General features: G+C 32.2%; 1 protein-coding gene across 1 annotated transcript; it reads right to left on the bottom strand.

The window, feature by feature from the left end:
* Window positions 1-3,085: 3,085 nt before the first annotated feature.
* Window positions 3,086-16,738, bottom strand: LOC105348160 (uncharacterized). The gene is made up of 12 exons (XM_066088417.1): window positions 16,625-16,738; window positions 16,022-16,065; window positions 14,341-14,438; window positions 14,089-14,250; window positions 9,067-9,113; window positions 7,612-7,643; window positions 7,358-7,464; window positions 6,480-6,620; window positions 6,306-6,352; window positions 4,533-5,966; window positions 4,283-4,296; window positions 3,086-3,462 (listed from the first exon to the last, which is right to left on the bottom strand). The coding sequence occupies exons 1-12, from the start codon at window positions 16,716-16,718 to the stop codon at window positions 3,196-3,198; spliced, it is 2,487 nt and encodes an 828-aa protein (XP_065944489.1). The 5' UTR covers window positions 16,719-16,738; the 3' UTR covers window positions 3,086-3,195.
* Between the last annotated feature and the right edge of the window lie 175 nt (window positions 16,739-16,913).

Genomic DNA, 16,913 nt, shown 5'->3' with positions numbered 1-16,913 from the left:
ATTATTGGGTATATTGAAATATTCAAAACTGGCATGATTTTAAATGAAAGAGGACTATGAGTATAAGTTGAATTGTCACTTGTGGAATTAAATCAAAGCTCTTTTAATATACCATTCATATCATTAGCCTTACAAACAAAGAAAGACAAGAACAAGTAGGCACTGATCGTGTAATCTGTCTAGTTCTTTTTTCACTTCTAAATTATCAAATATAAAAGGATAGATGGTTTTTATACTGCGCTCTAAAACACAACCCCTATAACAATTTGTCGACCCTGAATTAATGAACACTAATTAAGGCCAATCCCAGGCGAAAAAAATAATCGTCCTAATTTCGTTTGTTTCAGCATTTTTTCATAATTATCGAAAACTCAGAGTACGATTCTTATCTTTATTGTACATACCTGTACAACTGAACAGACAATAACTTCAAATCTTGAAAACTTGCAAGAGGAGTTATATGGACAAATGATACATCTTTAAATCCCTCATAAACAAAATGAATTTAATTTATCTTATTTGTACTGGATTCTGAAGCTTCACAAAAGTCCTAACAAAAAAAGATATATAGCAGATTCCAGTAAATATTCTACAAAACCTCTCTCTTTACTCCTTACTAAAACTCTTACAGTAGTCAAAGAGAAACTCCAAGAGTACTGTACAACAATATACTCCAGAAGTGGTGTGAATCAGATGTGGATACTAAAAAACTCTCAAGAATTATTAGAAACTTTGAGGTCACAAAATCTTACCAAAATCAATAGCTTCAAAACGTACGATTTTTCAAACCTTTATAGAGCCATTCTCCATGACAAATTAAACTCTAGGCTTTTTGTTTCTGCAATAAAAATGGAAGTCGTAAAAATGCTTACCTTGTCATTGGAAATCTAAAAAATATTTTCTTAAAAACTATTCTGATTGCACACACATGTACTCTGAAGTTGACATTAAAAAGATGCTTGAGTTTCTGATAGACAACATCTTTGTAGTTTTTGGAAATCATGTCTTCCAACAATCTGTTGGAATTCCCATGGGTACCAATTGTGCCCCTTTGTTTGCAGACCTACTTTTGTATTCTTATGAAGCAGAATTTTTTAAAAAACTTGAACGTGAAAAAAAAATAAATCAATCGCTGTGGCCCTCAACTCAACATTCAGGTATATCTACGACATATTATCAATTAACAATTGTTATCTCCATTCTTACGTCGACTCGATATATCCCATTCATGAACTTGAAATACAAGATACCACAGAGTCTGTTTCATATTTGGATATTTTACTGGAAATGGACATTGATGGTAAACTAACAACAAAACTTTATGATGAACGCAATGACTTCAGTTTTTCTATAATCAACTTTCCTTACTTATGTAGCAATATACCTTCATCACCTGCATATGTTGTTTTTGTCTCTCAGTTAATTCGATACACAAAGGCATGATCTTCGTATAAACAGTTTCGAAGGCGAGGCAAGCTACTGACAAACAGGACTATCAACAGTCTCGTTTGAAGTCATCTTAACGTAAGTTCTATGGTCAATACAACGACCTCGTCAGCAAATAGAATCTTCCACTTGGTCGCATGCTGATTGGCGTTTTTCATACTAATTGTTATACCATAATTAACTCCTTAAATTAGCACACATTTTTTTTATCAATTTATGTATACGTGATCTAAAAAATTAAAAAATCCTAACTTGAGAACTGTAGGAGGAGTTATCTGGATAATATTAGTGGCCTATATTCGCCAAAAAAAAGAAAAAAGAAATGACGAAGTTCAACAACTGGTATGATTTGCATTAATTGTCAAAAACTAAAATCCAGGTAAGACACACATCTCTAATATTTGTACAATTGATCTGCACAACAATAACTCCTTAATTTGAAACCTGTAGGAGAAGATATCCGGATAGTTGGATTAGTTTGACTAAGTTTATTAGCTGGTAATTTTTGCAAGTACCCCATATGCAATACTAGGTCCGAAAATGACTACATTGCCGTTATCCTTTAAGTTTACACTGTATAGGATAGGATGCTTGATTACGAAAACAGAATACAAGATACAGATACTGTTTTAACCTAAGCATATTATCCTGCATTGATCAGTCAATTAAAATCAAGCTTGAGTTCAAACATTTTTTAGAAGTGTTTTTCTCAGAACGAAATATTAATGGTAATCTTCTTTTAAAACTTCCATGAAATTTAAATTTTTTTATCATTAAAAGATGCTACTGCAGCACTTAATAATGAAAATTTTGTATCATATGCAGTTGAGGGTGTAGATATTTGCTTGTTGAGCGATAGGGGTTTGTGCATTTCTGACTCTTAATGATACAATTCAACCATTAAGCGGCGATATATCATTAGCCGTTGGCAATATCAATTGTTAGTGTAATTAATTATACCTTTAATCATTGCAATAGCTTCGCCTAATGTTATTTATATTACTAAGCGGCGCTATTTCATTAACAGTTACATACGTTAAGTAGGACAATATATACAGATGAGAAGAAAAAATAAAAAATTCTACCAAAGGATGCTTTTGCATTCTTGTGATCGACTTCGGCCGATCACACTTGTGTCCATATGAGGCATTTCACTATTTGCTCGCATTGCCTCTCGCACTTATTTGTTTACTTTGCAGAGACAGCTTCACGTAAATCTTTAATTACATGTATATTACTATAACATTTATTTAATGCGTTTGCCTGAGATTAAAACATTTTTGCAGTTACACAATAATTCAAATCACGTTTTCTTAACACGCGTAAAGATTTTAATCGGAAGTACATTCGCATACTCAGTTTTTTCACTCCTTGGTATTTCAAAAAAAGAAAACGGTGTGTTATGTTCTATTTTCTATGTTTATTGTATGTATTGCAAAGCGTTCGCATTAACACGAAGCTGACCAATGATATCCCGTGCCGATCATTCCTTCAAGAAGAATACTTGTTTCTATGTGGCAAGACCATATAAATAACATGTAAGATTATTTACATACATAATTGAGAAATTTGATAGTTTTCAATTTTTTACGATTACAACCAGTGATTTAAAAAAACAACTATTGAATACATACTAGTTTATTTATTCGTAATTTTAAAATATGAAATTAAGATCAAGATTATCATTCTGTAACGTTCAGTTCTGGTTAAATATTTTTTCTGTTTGTATGAAACTGTAATTTTTTAAGCTCAGTTCTCTTCATCCTTCAAGCTTTGGACACTTATTTTCCTGGATTTGCGAGAATTTTGTGTACGTCCTGTCTTGTTGGAACTCCGAAACCCCTTTGTGAGAGTAAACAGTAAAGCTGCCACCCCAAGAGTTGTAACCATCGCTCCTGACCCCAGCCCTGCCGCTATCAATAGTTTCTCCGTGGAGACTCGTTGGTTTAGAGCTATAACTTTGGTAATGATTCCGTTGTCTGGATTAATGCAATAACATTCTACTCGTCCCTTTGCCTACAAATAATTAGATAATGTGTCTGATTTGATCATCATACATTCTAAAAATGATCGCAGATAATGAAATAGATAAATATATGGAAAGAAATATAGTTTTGCAGTGTTCTTAGTGAAGCGTTGAAGAAAAAATAACAAAAAAACTTAGAGTACAAATGCCAGGGTGATACTTTTTGAACAATGGTCATATTGGGGATATAACATTTAACATGTTTATAAGAGCTGTAAATGATGAAATGACTTTTTACAAACGCAAAAGCCCTCTTTTTGATCGCATTTGAACGTTTTAAATACTATTCTTTGATTTCATTGAATAGTAATTGTCCTTGTAATTGACAGTTTGTGTTCTTAACGTTTTATAGGGTGTTTCAGAAAATTGGCTTTAATAACCCTTTGTGAATATCCTTTTGTGTATGACATTACATGTATGTTTTATCATATTGCATAATGAAGAACTCGGGTACAAGTTTTAATTTATTTTTGAATAATCAAATTACTTTAGGAAATTTATACCTGAAAAAGTGCAATAAGAAAACTTTTGGAATCGAAACATATTGACAATTTTTCATTTGATAGATTATAGGGGTGCAATCCTGAATAAATGGAGTTGAACAAGTTTATCTGATCACGAAACATAGATAGCTGGTGTACCTAAAATCTTATTGAAACGATACATCTTCAAGTACCAAATATCAAAATCAAAATTCCTTTAAATATCATTTCTTAAAAACCACATTATATGTGACAATATGTCGACTAAATTGAGTTAGATCTCTCCTCGAGTATCCCTCCTATTTATGTCAATGGTATAGATACGTACCACTTTTTGTTTTACTGCAAAAATAAAAATAAATCACGATAAGAAAAGTGATAGGAATTATGAAGTGTAAGATTGTTTGAAATACCATATTCAATTACTTACTGTATGGTATGTTTTTAAAGCTATTTTTAATCAAAGTTACTAAGATTTGGAATTGGAATTAGGGTAATATTAAAACCAACACATTATACACTATATAATACACAATACAATACTTTTATCATTATATATAAAATGCTTGCAAAGCTACCTTTCTTAATATTGCAGTGATTTGTCGTCAGATCAGAGGTTTGAGTTACTGTGGGAGAAATGGCTGATGGTGCAAAATGAATGGTAGTTGAAACACTTTCTGTGTTGGAATCCTGGGCGATATTTGAGTGTGATACACTAGGTATACTACTTGTTGATGAAAGAATTGTAGTTGAACCAACTTCTGTGTTTGAATCCTGGGCGTTGTCAGGAATTGATACCGTGAGCATATTTGTTGTTGATAAAGGAATTGTTGATGAAGAAATTGTACTTAAACTACTTTCTGTGTTGACATCTTGGCCGTTGTTAGGATTTGCGTTCGTGGGCAAGCTAGTTGTAGATAAAGAAATGATAGTTGGACCAACTTCTGTGTTTGAATCCTGTGCGTTATCAGAATTTGATACCACAGGCATATTTGTAGTTGATAAAGGAACTGTAGTTGAACCACTTTTTGCTATGGGATTCTGCGTAATGATTGTCTTTTCTACCGTGGCCATATCATCTGATGATGAAGAAAATGCCTTTGAATTACTTTCTGTGTTGACATTTTGGCCGTTGTTAGAATTTGCGTTCGTGGACAAACTAGTTGTAGATAAAGAAATGATAGTTAGACCAACTTCTGTGTTTGAATCCTGTGCGTTATCAGAATTTGACACCACAGGCATATTTGTAGTTGATAAAGGAACTGTAGTTGAACCACTTTTTGCTATGGGATTCTGCGTAATGATTGTCTTTTCTACCGTGGCCATATCATCTGATGATGAAAAAAATGCAGTTGAACTACTTTCTGTGTTGACATTTTGGCCGTTGTTAGAATTTGCGTTCGTGGGCAAGCTAGTTGTAGATAAAGAAGTTGTTGTTAAAGCACTGTTTGTGCTTGAATTCTGTGCAATGATTGTCTTTGCTGCTGTGGACATATCAGTTGATGATGAAGAAATTGTAGTTGAACTACTTTCTGTGTTGACATTTTGGCCGTTGTTAGAATTTGCGTTCCTGGGCAAGCTAGTTGTAGATAAAGAAATTGTAGATGAACCACCTTCTGTGTTTGAATCCTGGGCGTTATTAGAATTTAATACCACGTGTATATTTGAGGTGGAAAAAGAAGCTGTTGTTAAAGCACTGTTTGTGCTTGAATTCTGTGCAATGATTGTCTTTGCTGCTGTGGACATATCAGTTGATGACGAAGAAATTGTAGTTGAACTACTTTCTGTGTTGACATTTTGGCCGTTGTTAGAATTTGCGTTCGTGGACAAGCTTGTTGTAGATAAAGAAATTGTAGATGAACCACCTTCTGTGTTTGAATCCTGGGCGTTTACAGAGTTTGCAGTTATTGGGACATCTGTTGTAGACAATACATTTAACGAACTTTGAGACACAAACGAAGTTGAAGTAGATGAAATATCTGTTACAGTTGTGGTTGTGTTTAGGGGTAACACTGAAATCAAGGTAAAAAAGAAAAGAAAAACTAATCAATTACTGTAAAAATATGTTTAATGACCTCAGGCTCGAAGCTATGACAATCTGAACCATGAAGGCACAGAAGTTAAACATAAATACGTTGGGATTGTTTAAGCAATTTTAAATCTTAACGTAAAGGCCTCTTAAACCTACCACTTCAAAAACCTTAAAGAGCTCATTTTATTTTATTGATTTATAATTGACTGCGCTACATCTGCTTGAGTCCATTTGATATGTATTATCATTTGAGATAATAAAATATTCAAATGAGGAATAAAAATAAAATCAATCAAACTGTGTTTTTGTCATATCTTACCATGAAACATAAAGTGCACTGTTATGCATCTTGTCTCTCCAGTAATGCTGAAAATATATTAATACTAATACATATATTGCAATCATTTGATTTATTTACCATTAAGATATAAATGTTCATGACAATTCATAGTCAAAATCTTTTACCGGAAAAATAAAATGCAAGGAAATTTACCCAGAGACCATTGTCTGGAAACAATATTTTTTACTTCCGGTGTCATTTTTCTCTGATAGGATTAAAATGTCATGATGACACTCAGTATTTAAGGAGGCAAAAATATGTACTGGTGATGTTGTTATATCTCTTACGTCAGGACTGCAAGACAAAACATTAGAACAAAACTCCATCAGTGCAACATTGACCAGCCTTGACCCAAAAAACTAAATGGCTTAACTATTAAAAAATGCAAAAAAAACCCATCTAAACGCAAAGTAATTAATGCAATCATTAACCAATCATCCTTGGTAATTAAAAAATGTCTGCTGCAAATCTATTTCTAAATATCTTGCCTACATGTCAAACTGAGAACATATGTAAACAAATTAATGCGATTTTTTAGCCATTTGAAATCCTGAGGTCAAATGAACTTGAAAAATCTAAACTTAAAGTGGTTCGTGTGTTTATTTCACAATTTTTTTTTTACCAATGATGACTGTAATTACTTAAAAGTTTACACCTGCTTAAATAATTTTCAATTTTTCTCCTTAGAAGGGTCATAACACTGTATTGATAAACATTAAAACCCCTGAGGATTTTGCCCCTTTTCGTTGATTAAAAAATAAAAGACTAAAATGTGAAAAATGTTTTCTATGAAAAGTTTATTTGAAACTTTGATTTAGGAAAGCTAAATAGGCATCATTACACTTATCAATCTTTTATATAGCAATATAAGAAACAAATCTATTTCATCGGAGATGTTATTTCTCTTACTAGGCCTACCTTTACCTACTTATGACTATCATAATATTGCCAAACAGAAGCATAATTTCTGTGATATTTCATTTCGTAATGTATGCAAGAAAGTGACAGTTTTAAAAAAATTATTAACTTACCATTTTTGATTTAAGTGTTTTCCCGTAGAAAACATCACATGACATGGTTGTCCGGGTGTACAACTGAACTCTGATCCATTGGTTGGTGAAGGAGGGATAAATTGTGACTGAAAAGCCAAGCCAAGTACGAAATCGAAAAGATTAGAGATAAAATCTAACATTCAAAATTATATACATGTACGTAATTTAAAGAAATAGATATCATAGATAAAGACTAACGAATAATAAAGCCTGGACAATTATTGACTCCCTACCTGAAACATGTACAGATTAACATCTGCAGTATCTGTAAAAGAAAATTTAAAAAGTAAATGAATAATAACTGATACGTCAAAAACTTCAAAACGATAAAGGGGGTTGGCACAATTCCAAGTTTTCGTAATTTTGCTAGATACTTTTAAACGATAAAGGGGGTTGGCACAATTCCAGGTTTTCGTAATTTTGCATAACTTCATATATTGGAGAGGTTAAGCTTTTAAATGCGTACATGTAGGAGTGCGTGTAAGCAGGAGAATCCCCTGATTTAATGTGTAAATTACTTGAAATTTCTGCAAATGCGTTACTTTACAAGTTGAACTAAACTTGTAGAAATGCGTTATTTTACGAGTTGTACTAATTGTGTAGAATCAAAAGTACATGGAGGTAAAAACTTGTCTCATTTTTAACTAAACTCTATACTTTTTATATACAGCGGACGATAATTCAAGGACAACTGTGCTTTTGGTTTCATCATTATATTATTTCATATACAAGAAGAGTAAACTGAACTTGTTAAAAATGTAAAATCTAGCTATTTTACACGCATGCGTAAGTGTACAGTTTATTCAACATAACGCGCATTTCAGTGCTTGCATGTGTAAACATATTTGTAGCTTTACACGAACCCAAAGACGTACACGTTCAAATGCTTAACCTCTCTTGGTAAAAATGTTTGAGCTAATAAACTATTTTAGTAGTATATATAATCAAACTTAAATTCATATATTCAAAAGGGACAAAACTCCCAGACAATAATAATGAAACCAAAATTTTGGGATATTATATAAATAAACCATAATGGTTTTCTCTTATTGAAATTTTTAATAATTTAATAAATCTTATTTAGTTATGTCACATAAAAAATATTTTGTAATTTCTGTACAAAGCCTGTTTTAAGAATATAGCTTCCATGTATGTAAAAAATATTATTTTTCTATCAATTCACACTATAATGATGAACTCCAGTCCTGATTCGGTCACTTCCTAGCTAAAAGGTAGATATTAAAAAATAAACATTAAGTGTATACTTTTATTTGAAACCGCATGATGTACTAAGACGGTTACTGCAATACTCGGAGTTTGAACAATGTTTTGTTGAAATTTTTTATTTATACCGTGAGTTGCACGTGTTTGAATTATAAAATCAAATAATTTGGAGAGATATTCAGGAGTCATGCTAGTAAAAAATTTGAAATTTGTATTTATTAGGGAAATATTAGCCCTCGTTGTCAGCGGACGATTTTAAAACTGTGCAAACTCAATGTCTCATATTATTTCTCTTTAAACACACCTGTGTTCAAGATGGAGCAAAATTAACCTTGTTAAGGTATTGATAAATATGTAAAAAAAAAAAATAAATTCATTCGATTAGGTAAAAAAGAAAACTTGAAATCATAGCTTATATTTTTTGATTTGTTGGCAGAGTATAATAAAAAGGTATAATATCTTACCAGGTTCAGACGACACATTGCAGCAGACGTTGTCATATGAGATCAGACTATTAAATTTAAAATGAAATCAAATGTTATTTAGATTTTCCTCTGAAAATATTATCATTCTTATTTCGGAGGATAAATAACTAAGCATAACTAAGAGTTCAAAGCTTCTATGAAACAATCTATATTACAATTCAATTTGACAATTGTTCCCTTTTAAAAGTTCGATATTTTCCTAAGTCAACGCACTTTAAAAAGAAAACAATAATTTGCTGTAAATTGTCGATATTAACGTTTTTTGAAAAGAAATTGTTTTAAATTTAGTCGAAATACTTTTATATTTTGAAAAACACCGAAGAGGAAGTCTGTGAGCTCATTGATGATAATCTTGCACGGATGTGAATATACGCTTTTATGTGAATTAACACGAGTCCAGTTTAAGAAATGTCACATGCAAAATAACAATATGCGTGTCAAAATTTCAAGCACCTGCTATAAGTAGTTGCTGAGAAAATTGCAATGAAAATTAAGTACGGATAAACAGGAAGCTAGGATCGTATTCGTACAAAGATGAATTCCATCATACAGCATGCCTAAACAATTAGAGTGCTAAACTTTAAAAACCTAAATTCAATGCGTCATGTCCAAACAGAGATGATACTAAACTTTCAAGCAACTACAAAGAGTAATTGTTGAAAAGAACTGTGAAAAAATTTGTTACGGACATATGCAGAGAGAAACAGGACACTGACGCAGATTCATACAATAATGAATCTAACAATTTAGCATGCTAAAACACAGTTCTTGTTAAAATTTTTAGCATCTGCAAATAGTAGTTTCTGAGAAAGCCGTTACGAAAATTTGTTAAGGACAGATGCATGGATAAATAGAAAGTTTATTTAAGATTGGTTATAAATAAATCGTACCAAATGACAGGCTAAATCAGAGTGTGTGCTAAAATTCGAAGCATATACTAACAGAAGCTATGGAGAAAAATGCAAGAAGAATATGTTACTGACAGACCGATACAAACACAGCTAAAAAACGTATATTTACACTATAAGAACTGATAAGATTTGAAAACAAATTTCAAAGACATATTGTTTGTCAAAGTGCGTTACCACAAACCAGGTAAAAGTATATTTTAATAAGGAATCTATGATCCACTTATGTCCACTTGAGTCTAAAAGTAGCAAATTAGCTTGAGCTATCGAAAAACATCATATAGGTTTAGCCTATTTGAATTTGAACACCTTCTGATCCAAATAGGTTACGTACGGTATGAATAAACTATCTATAATAATACATTAAGACACCTTGCCAATAAACTACAAAACGCCTGCACAATAGTAACTGCTTAGAACTTTGGTAATTTCAATACGTGTGATATGTTGTCCGTAAGCTAAAATTTTACTTGATAAAAAATTATTGAGAAATAAATTAAAAAATCTACTTTCATTTTCGATAAACCAGCTCGAAATAGCAGAAATGAGAGTAAGGTGTTGGTCACGCCATGGCAGATCCAAGTCAATTGGAGTTTATATCAATGTATATGCTTGCAATGAATTAATATTGAATGATTACGTAAAGCATGAGTATATTACCTCAGAACCTATTTAGGATATTTATAGATATTGATTTGACGGATACTGAATAAATAGAAAGAGTCTATTCGTTTCTTGAATGCACAATTTTATCTTTTACAGATAGACGCTTGCACAGCACGACCTCTGGTTAGAAATCGAATAGAACTTTCCAGAACGTGTTTATCAAGGATGCGGGTTGACAGGACGAGTTCGTCATGCTTCGTTGGCGGATACCTTTAATCGGGAACCTATGATTATCTTAAAAAACTTGATTAATAAATAAACAAGTTGCTGTCCTTTAAAAAAGGACTACAATACATGGACCATTTGCATGTGTTTCCAACGAAAACGTGAAAGCCTTAAGATTATCAGAGATTTCACCGACTATAGCCTTCTGCTTTTAACAACTAAATTTGTACGTTGTATTACGTATACATGAATATATAGCCCTGACTTTTTATCTCAGAATTTAAAGGGTTCATATTTCTAAAATAATTATGATCTATCTATGAATGAAGTTTGCATGCATATTATCAGGCATTCGGCGAATTCTACTATTTGCGCACACATTACGATTCACGCTACTTTGTTAACTATGAAGTGACAGCTTAATGTAGATTAAAAATTTCATATTTTGCATTTTCTTGAGATTTAAACGTTTATACAGTGACATAGTTATTCAATCATACTTAAATACTTAAAAAATATTAATCGGGAAGTACTCTAGCCTCGCCTACTATAAAAGTAAAGTTAAGCTACATGTGTATTCGGAAAACAACAAAACATTGCAAATTATGCTATTTTATTCATGTTGTAGTTTCGGTATAACATTAAATTATTTTATAATACTGATAATTCATATCACATGCCAATCAATTCTTTAAAAGGAATACTTTGTTTCTGTTACCGACAACATTACAATTACAGCGCCTTTGAACTTATGCACACATATGGCACGGAATCCCGATCCCGATTCAGATAAACGTTTTCTGAGCTACCCATTACGCACAGGAACCAGGCTAGCTCATGCGCAGACTGAATTTTCCCCATAGCATCCGGTTTAACCTCACTTATATATTTTCTGCGTGGACCTCAGGGTCCACGCAATTAATTTGAAAGTGTTTTAACTTGGAAAAACTTTCCATGACGGGTCCTGAGAAGCGCGGCTAGACTAATTAAGCCCTTGACATATTGTCACTATTTTGAGCAACAATAGAGTACGAATTCAATCATCTCACTTATTCGGGATTCATCGTAGATATAGTTTTAGGATCTCTTCCTTCTTCTCAGCAAATAGCCTAACGCGGCGATTGCTTTGAGCATGTTCATATCAATTGTGCCAACAGTACGATTTTTAAGTATTTGTAGACTTTCGCACGACACTCGCACAACACTCGTCCACATAGTCGCAATAAAACTACATTCGTGGGAAACTTACGAAACATCGTAGTACTAACGATGCTACGAATATCCTTCGATCTACCTTGAGTTTTCTACTCGAGTCACTCCGACTGTCCTCCGAGTGAATGGGAATGTAGTTCGATTTGATGGAAAACAGGCGATAAGGGGCAAGAGCAATACGAGAACCTTGTGAGTGATCTACGAGTTAGTACGAAAATACAAGACTAGTTATTGTTTAGCAATGGTATTCCTTTTTTATTACTAAGTGCATCGTTTAGTAATTATGTACGTTTTTTAAAGAATCTTTTCTTTTGAAATTTTACATATACTTGTAATTTTTTCATTCTGTAAAAATGAATTTTGTTCTCCATTGATAATCTTATTCAGAAAATAGATCAACATTACTGCTGCCACTTTCATGATATCTTAACAATTCATGACTTAAAACAATATCACGATCTTCATTTTGTTTATAAATACAGGAATAAACGTCCATCAGCAAAGTATGAAAATATTACTCACAATTGAAAACATTGTCACAATATGTATTTTGTTGGTAATCTTAAATAACAAATTTACTTCTACCTGTACTTGTTTTCATACATCTTTTATAATCTACATGTATATGAGTATTACTCTGATTGCATTGTTCATCTTATATTTGAAATTAAAACTTATTTCAAGGTAAGTATTTTATGCAAAATGCATTCATTAATTTGTTTAATACTCACTTTATAAATTAACACCCCAGATATATAATCGTAAATACTCGGATTTACTCGTGGTGATATCGTGCATCAATCGTACAATATCGTACTCAATCGTAAGAGTATCGTATAAAAATCGTCTTCCATCCTACCTGCTAATAGGAAGATCTCATGGCGTTCGTTATTTAATCGCCGAAATTCGTACATAAATCGCCACAATTCGTCCTGTTATCGATCAAACATCGTAAATTGTCGAGCAGACATAGTAGTCGAGCCTACTAGATTCGAAAAAAATCACCTATTATAGAACCATCGCGAGACTGACCTGGCGAATAATGGCGATTTTTAACTTTGAGTAATTTGTAGGCAATCGTAGTATAAATCGTGACAGTGTGACAGGGGCTTAACATCAGAGCAGAATGTGAAGGGCGAGTTAACTATTGGGCAGCTACTTTACAACTAACAATTTTGGTTTAAATATGCAAATAAATATGCATCCAACAGCGTTTTTTTTTTTAATATTTCATATATTTTAAAGACCACAGATTGGTAGTAAACCTAATACATTAAATTGTACACAATGAACAGATTATGTTTTACTTTGATCTTTATTTATAAAAGATGCATGCAATATTTTTTTTTCTTCAAATCGGTTTTTAAAATCTTTTTTAAAAGTAACAAATATTATAGTAAAATTTTACATAGGGAACAAATAGCACACTGTAGCTAAATACCGACTCACTGGATTAAAATAAAATAAAAAAGTATGCTTTTTTCCAAGTCAGCGGCAAAAAAACCGTACATGTATTCAGTTTATATTTTTCATTCCTGCCCTTTCCTCTAAATTTCCAGCCATGCTGTTTTTTTTATTCCAATTTTAAAGATTATGTTATGAAAGTATTTAAGAAGACAATTGACATAGTATTCTGTAGAGTCATATTAAGCATTATATCATTTTTTGTGTAAAGTGTTGATTCCTGCGTTGAGCGGGATATCACTATTTTAATCATGCACTATCATTTTGAAAATGCCTATGTTATAACTATATTTTTTGTAAAAGCACGTCTTTTCTTAAATTGTACCGCCTAGTATATAACTTATAATTTATACCACCTTAAAGTTCGTTACCAAGAACCGCTTTATTGCAGATTTGGTTTATGGCTTTTTTAGATGGTCGGGGTTTTTATTATTGTCATTTTTCATGGGAATTGACGGGATGGTTTTGCCGAAAAGATCATATATAAATATATATAGTCGAACTGACAGCACACGTTACTTCTGCATTGATCTTCAGTGAACTTTCATTTTATAGGAAGGCAATTATTTGTAGTAATAAATCTCACCCATCAGACGATTTTAGAGATAGACAAAATTCGTCTATTCCAGATATATTGTGTATAATTGTAGCTTTTCCACTGCAGTCCGATGATTCTAATATCACAGAATTCGTGAGATGTACACTGCTAAAGTTTGCCCCGGTCCATAAAAGATGAAACCCACAGGAGCTGAAAAAAGTGTGAAAACTCTAAAAACTGCTTTCACTTAGTGTTTATTTTTCAGAAAATGCTTGCTGTGTAAACAAATAAAACAAAAACCTGTCTGTGTTTGTTACAGAATATGGTATCACACATTCTTGTCGAAGTGGGCATCTAATCAATTTTGGCAATACAAAGTCTCCAAACAGAGGTGTAAGCTGAAATTAATGATAGTAATAGCGAGCGGAGCTCGCCGGCGCGCAGCGCCGGCGCGAAGCGAGCTCTACCGGCAAGGCGTGTGTGAATAGAAAATTCGGACTATTTGCACATTCATTCAACGGATTTTTTTGGCGTCAGTAAATCGGACTAGTAATGCCTTGTTTTAATCGTCCCAGTAGTTCCCTGTAATTATGGTTTCCCATTTCACACGCTCACGAGAACAAGATAAAAGACTACGTTTATGCATTGAAACAACGCCAATTTCCGGAGTTATCGTCCTTTCGAGTGACGTCACAATGGATTTCTTACACATTGATCCGACAGAATTTTTCGGAGTCAGTAAATTTCGACCCACAATGCAATTCCTCAATGTCGGCCGATCTCACTAGACTGGATACCATCTCGCGAGAATCAACGTAAAACTTTTGAGAAACAGATAAATTGTGTAATTTTCAGAACATCATGCTTTTTAAGTAAACCAAACAGTATTTTTCGCGTAGTTTTTTCTAGTGTGTTTTTAGAGATACAGACTACACTTGACTGACGTGAACGTTGACGTCACAATAAGGGGAAACTACTCTAAGTAGTTATTGTAAATCTGCTGAAATATGAATACCAAAATCTTCTCAAAATCTTGCAGAGCTAACGAATCGGGACATTTCTTCAGAGATAGGAAACAGCTGTAACTTGCTCTCATTTGGATGAATGCTCACAATTATTTTATTCACTATATTTACGGTAATTTCCAGGAACGTTTTTTAAATGGGGCGTGGCAACATCATTCAAAAAATCTTCATAAGCAAAAAGAAAAATAAAATTCTCAAAATCAGGAAAATTCTAATCGGGGTGGGGAATGGGGAGTGCGTGGTATGCCTTTAGCTCTTTAGCTGCTCAAAAGTGTCTTTATTTTCACTACTATTTACGATAATACATGTTCCCGGGGGATCCATTTTCTTTATGTGATCAACAATTTTTTTTTATACGTAAATTTGATTTTTTTTAAACGGGGGAAATTTTTATTTGTAAGTTTAATAAAAATGTCTGGTGCAAGAAAAGAGGAAATAAACTGCAATGTACATTATGTTAAAATCTTTATTATTCAACAACATTTTATCTGATATAAATTCTATATTGGCGTGCGACCAGTATATAAACAATCTGATTAAAATCAGATCTTTGATCCGTTCCGACAAATTCTGATGTCTCTACACTTTGGTTAGCGACTATCAGAATTTCGGAGCGTTACAAAGATCTGATTTTAATCAGATTGGTATATAAATAAATAAAAAATCTTATGAATTATGAATAATGAAAATGTACTGGAAAAATAGGTATATTTATTTTATTTTGCATTCAAATTCATTTACTTTACGTCACTACCTTATTTTTTATTGATTTATCATAATTCATTTTGATCACCTGCTGCGCTCGCCCCAACGGTCGCACCGTAAAACATATTAACATTTAAACAATAAACAGGCTTTCATTCTACAAAGCTTTATCAAAGAAAAATGACAATAACGATTTGCTTTGATTTAACTTGCTCAACATGAAAATTAAAAAAATTCGTCTATGACCTTACCTGCGATGTCGAATAGTTACTTATTCCTTGGGCTAATCCAAAATCTAAAATACATTGGTAACGATGTGAACAAGAATCAACACTTGTAACATAAAGGCTTCTTTGTTTGGTTTCAGGTAAAAATAAAAGGGTTCGATCATCATTTGGTAAATCTTTCAATGAATGATGATTGATTTAATCACTATAACTCTGTGCATTATGTTTTCAAAAGGTTTTATTCTTATTAATTTCAAGAGACATTTGCGTCATTGTTTGTGTCACAAACTTTGAGATATTCATTTACAACTTAAATTATCTTGTACAGGCAATTATGTAGTTTGGAGAAAATAAAAAATCGTTTTTTATTTCATAGGTATTTTTCTTCACAAAGCTTCATTTTCTACAGTAATTGTAATTGAAACATTTTTACTATATCATTTTTGAGTTACAAAGTCATTATTTTAGTTTATTAGAAAAAAACTAGTTAATATTTTAATATTTCCACTCGTATAAATTTGAAAGCTGGTAACCTTTATTGTTCAAATTTTTTTTTAAAATCAAATAATAATGAAAAACATTAAATCAACAGGATTAAGGTTTCCTTTTAATATTGCCTGGACAGACCTTTGGAACAATTTTCGCTCGAAAATCCTGATCGACACAAGCATCGGGAAACAGGGGAGCTTCCATCACAAAATCCGTTGTGCTGACAAGACATTCCAGCACAAGGACCTTGACCTGTAATACATTGTTATCAATTTTTTATAAAACATATTTGTTTACGATGATATTGATTGTTATGCATAAATTTTTGTTAATTTCATAACGTGAGAAACTATATTTCGAATAATACAAAATTATTAAAATTAAAATCCTTAATTATGTTCGATGGCATTGCCTAAAATTTAAAATA

This window comes from Magallana gigas, chromosome 6 (genome assembly GCF_963853765.1).
Source record: "Magallana gigas chromosome 6, xbMagGiga1.1, whole genome shotgun sequence".
NCBI lineage: Eukaryota > Metazoa > Mollusca > Bivalvia > Ostreida > Ostreidae > Magallana > Magallana gigas.
This window is presented reverse-complemented; position numbering and strand designations above follow the sequence as displayed.

Coding starts and splice junctions, on each gene's coding strand:
- LOC105348160 (XM_066088417.1), bottom strand. CDS start 16,718: ATGTCTTGTCAGCACAACGGATTTTGTGATGGAAGCTCCCCTGTTTCC. Junction 14,439..16,021: donor GTAACTATTCGACATCGCAG/GTAAGGTCATAG, acceptor CATTAATTTCAG/CTTACACCTCTGTTTGGAGA. Junction 6,353..6,479: donor TTCCAGACAATGGTCTCTGG/GTAAATTTCCTT, acceptor ATATATTTTCAG/CATTACTGGAGAGACAAGAT.